Raw genomic sequence first — 3,436 nt, forward strand, 5'->3', positions numbered from 1 at the left:
AACTACAGTTAATACTTGTGTCGGACACAAATAAACTTTTTAAGTTTGATTTTGACAGACAGATGAATCCTTGTTAAAATATTGGAACCAAATTGTTTGCCACGGTCATCAATCAAACTGTAAAATAGAAAAGACTACAGTGCAGCTGCTATTTTCCTTATTTATTCAATTTTCAACAATAGAAATCAGATCAGTCTTTTCTCACGTAAAGCTATTAATTAGTTGATTAAAATGACTGGAAAAAAATCGGAGCAACTCCCTTACTGCAGGAGAGGAACTTGTCACGGGTTCCAAAGTACCGTCGGATTTGCTACAACTGAAATCAGGGCACTCAGAGAACTTGGACTTCACTCTTTATTCTTCGTACTTCGCTAAACGTCTACGTTGTACAACTCGTTGATGTAAAATCGTAAATCTTCGAGATGTAAATCGTAAATCGTCGAGATGTAAAATCGCCTGACAATGAACAGAGTACTTTACTTATACTAAAGCAATACACGATTGCATCATGTAAGTGTAAGGAACAAAATCAAGACGGCTAAATAAAGTCAGCTTGAAACTAATGACAAACTAAAAGGCATGAATAGACATCTGAATAGAGTCAGCTTCATTGAAATCGTCAACTAACTAAACTCAGTTTACAAGATACATGTGCCAACAAGACTTAACAGAAGTTATATGCTAGGCTGTATATTCAGCGTAAAAAGCTGCATAAAGATACATTATTTTTGGGCTGAGGTCAAAAGGAAAATTGAAACTAGAACAAAATAGCTTTTCTTTATACTTTCTTACTGTACAAAACCGTAGTTTGAACAGCGACCATCTTTACGCGAGCGTATTGAAACTTATTTACTTAAAAACACAATATAGATTGCTTTATCGCAAGTCCGCTGTTTGTTTAAGTTCCGAACATAAAAGATGTTTGACAAATTTTAGCCAAACAATGCTCCAGCAAAGTAGAAGTCCTATTTTTAACACCAGGCTATATTTTTCCCCTGACGAAGGTGATGTTACACGAGCCGATTTTTAACGGCTTTTTTTAATCCATGTTACACGAGACAACTTTGGATGCAACTTTGTTGCAGCAACGGTCGGCAACGGTATGTTACACGAGACAATTTTTAACGCAACATGCAAAATTCGGACAACAATGTTGCAGGTTTTTGAACCGCTCTCAAAAACCTGCAGCATGTTCCTGCGACGAAATGTTGCGATAAAAGTCGCCCTGTGCGCCACGCTACACGACATCGATTTAAAAATTGTTGCGTTTAAAATCGGCTTGTGTAACACATGCCGGCAAGTGCATTGCATCACTCATTGAGTGGTGTTTACTATAAAAACAAGACAAGGAAATCCTTTACTTCAAGCTGGATGAATCGTTTGTTCGCTTGGGCTAGATGTAATATACCAAACAAGAGAGGCCGTGTTTCATCGGAATATCTAAACACCGAGAAGGGGGATGAAAATACGGCGCGCAGCAGAGTATTTTTGACGAAATGTAATAAGCTTGACATAGAACGAAGTCCTTCCGCATTTTGCACTCTTCTTGGATTGAATACTGGTCTGTTGTAAGCAGGTCGCCCTTTGGCCAGCAAATAATTGCAAGGCATCCGGCATCCTGACGGCAATCCATCCTAAGATAAGACCGGTTTTCACTCGAGTGCCGAAACTAATACGCATGGTAACCGATCGTTTCGCCTACAAGTCGATTCGCCTACATCGAAGTCGCGCGCGCGCTATGTTCTAAGAATATTCAGAGCGTAGGCGAAACGACTTCGGTCGTGTAGGCGAAACGTGTAGGCGAATTGACTTGTAGGCGAAACGACCGACATTCCTACGCATTTGCTGGGATTTTACATCACTGCATTCTTCACTGCACTACACGATTCACTTAAAAAAATGCGCTACTTTATCATCCAATCAGAAATAACCAAGCCAATCCACTGAGCCAATCGCGACTCGCTTGCATACACTTTCGCGCGCTTTGCGTCAGCTGCATATATTTGCACGAAATTTGATTGTACATGACTGAATCCTCCGAGTTCTTAGCAGTTTTCATCTTTGAATTAAATGCCCTGCCCAGTCCTACTATTATATATTTCTGCACCCAACAAATCAATTGTGTTGAACCCCGAGTTTCCGATCGAGTTCCATTAATCTTCCTTTTCCCCCCTTCTTTCAGTGTTAATAAACGATGGAGACGAGAAATAGTTTTCAATGATTCACCCTTTATTTATCCTCTTGCTACAATTTTTAAAGTTCTCAGATTACCCATATTTACCAGAATACCAACCCCTTATAGGGCAGTTCCCCATTTACTCAATACCCGCATTTACTAAACTAATTCCTCGGGTGTCATTTTGCCAATGATCATTTTAAGACTACGTTAAGGCCTTAATTCCATTCGTGAGACGTCATTGCCGCCATTATTACCTGGAAAAAGAAAGGAAATTTTCAATTACACTACATGATGGAAATGTTTGCTTCCTCGGTGGGGGAAGGGGGGGGGGGGAGGGGGGGAAGGAGGAGAGAAATTCCCATATAAAAAGCTGTCTTGGTACCGCTTAGGGTTTTCAGCCTTAAAAGGTCCACAGCGGGAGCCTGCGCGGTGCCTTTTAGGGTATTGAACCGAAATAAATATGACCAGAGATGATGTTGTGTTGTTTAGAGTTGGTACGTCTTAGGGGTGAAAAAAATTTCTAGTCACGCCCACAAAACAGGATCTTGTTACCTCTTAGGGTTTTTTTTTCACAATTTCTGTCTACCAACCCCGTCTTGTTTATATGGGAGTTCCCAGAAGATTTGCTTGCGAGGAGCTTCGAACGAGTAGTCGAACTAGTCTTCAGCAGTCTTCTTGTAACCCTTGCCCTACTGTAGGCCATCCCCCTAAAATGTCTCGTTGCCCATCGTCCTTCTCTCGTAAAAGTGAGCTGGTCGGTCGGTTTAAAAATCGGACGAAAGAAGAATGAACATATTAACAAATAAAATAAATGATTTTCTAGCTAGGAATCCTTACCATTCATCCCAGCAGCAGCATCCAAGACTAGGGGAACCACAGTAGTATTCAGAGCATTCACGAAAGCCCCCTGGGCACTGCCCCATCGGGAAGCACTGCTCTTCGCCATTATTCATGCATTCTGTAAGCAAACAAACAAACAAATAAACAAACAAGAGACAACGATCATTCGTTTGTAAACCATCAATGAGTAATGCTTGAAATACGACTTAAGAATTGCAATTCATTTTAATTGACATGGCCAAAAATCAGTTTTTAAAAAAGTTTTAACAACGTATGGTTGTCATCAATGAAACAGAGGAACACTCACCTCGTTCAATGCCGCCCCACTGCCTGGCGTGCAAGTTCATCCTCTTGTTTCCGGAGACAGCACCCTGCACGGTAAGGGCCCCCAAAATGATCAACAACAGGCAGGCAACT

At 41.0% G+C, this 3,436-nt stretch overlaps 1 protein-coding gene across 1 annotated transcript in view; it reads right to left on the bottom strand.

The window, feature by feature from the left end:
- Positions 1 to 737: 737 nt before the first annotated feature.
- Positions 738 to 3,436, bottom strand: part of LOC145497142 (small cysteine-rich protein 4) — a 3,698-nt gene continuing 999 nt past the window's right edge. Inside the window, exons 2-4 of the mRNA XM_081476942.1 lie at positions 3,327 to 3,436; positions 3,017 to 3,137; positions 738 to 2,433 (exon numbers count right to left, since the gene is read on the bottom strand). The exon at positions 3,327 to 3,436 is cut by the window's right edge and continues 22 nt beyond it. Coding sequence (XP_081333068.1) covers positions 2,430 to 2,433; positions 3,017 to 3,137; positions 3,327 to 3,436 — 235 coding nt within the window. The 3' untranslated portion in view covers positions 738 to 2,429. The remainder of the gene's footprint in view (positions 2,434 to 3,016; positions 3,138 to 3,326) is intronic.

This window comes from Orbicella franksi, chromosome 9 (genome assembly GCF_964199315.1).
Source record: "Orbicella franksi chromosome 9, jaOrbFran1.1, whole genome shotgun sequence".
NCBI classification, from domain to species: domain Eukaryota; kingdom Metazoa; phylum Cnidaria; class Anthozoa; order Scleractinia; family Merulinidae; genus Orbicella; species Orbicella franksi.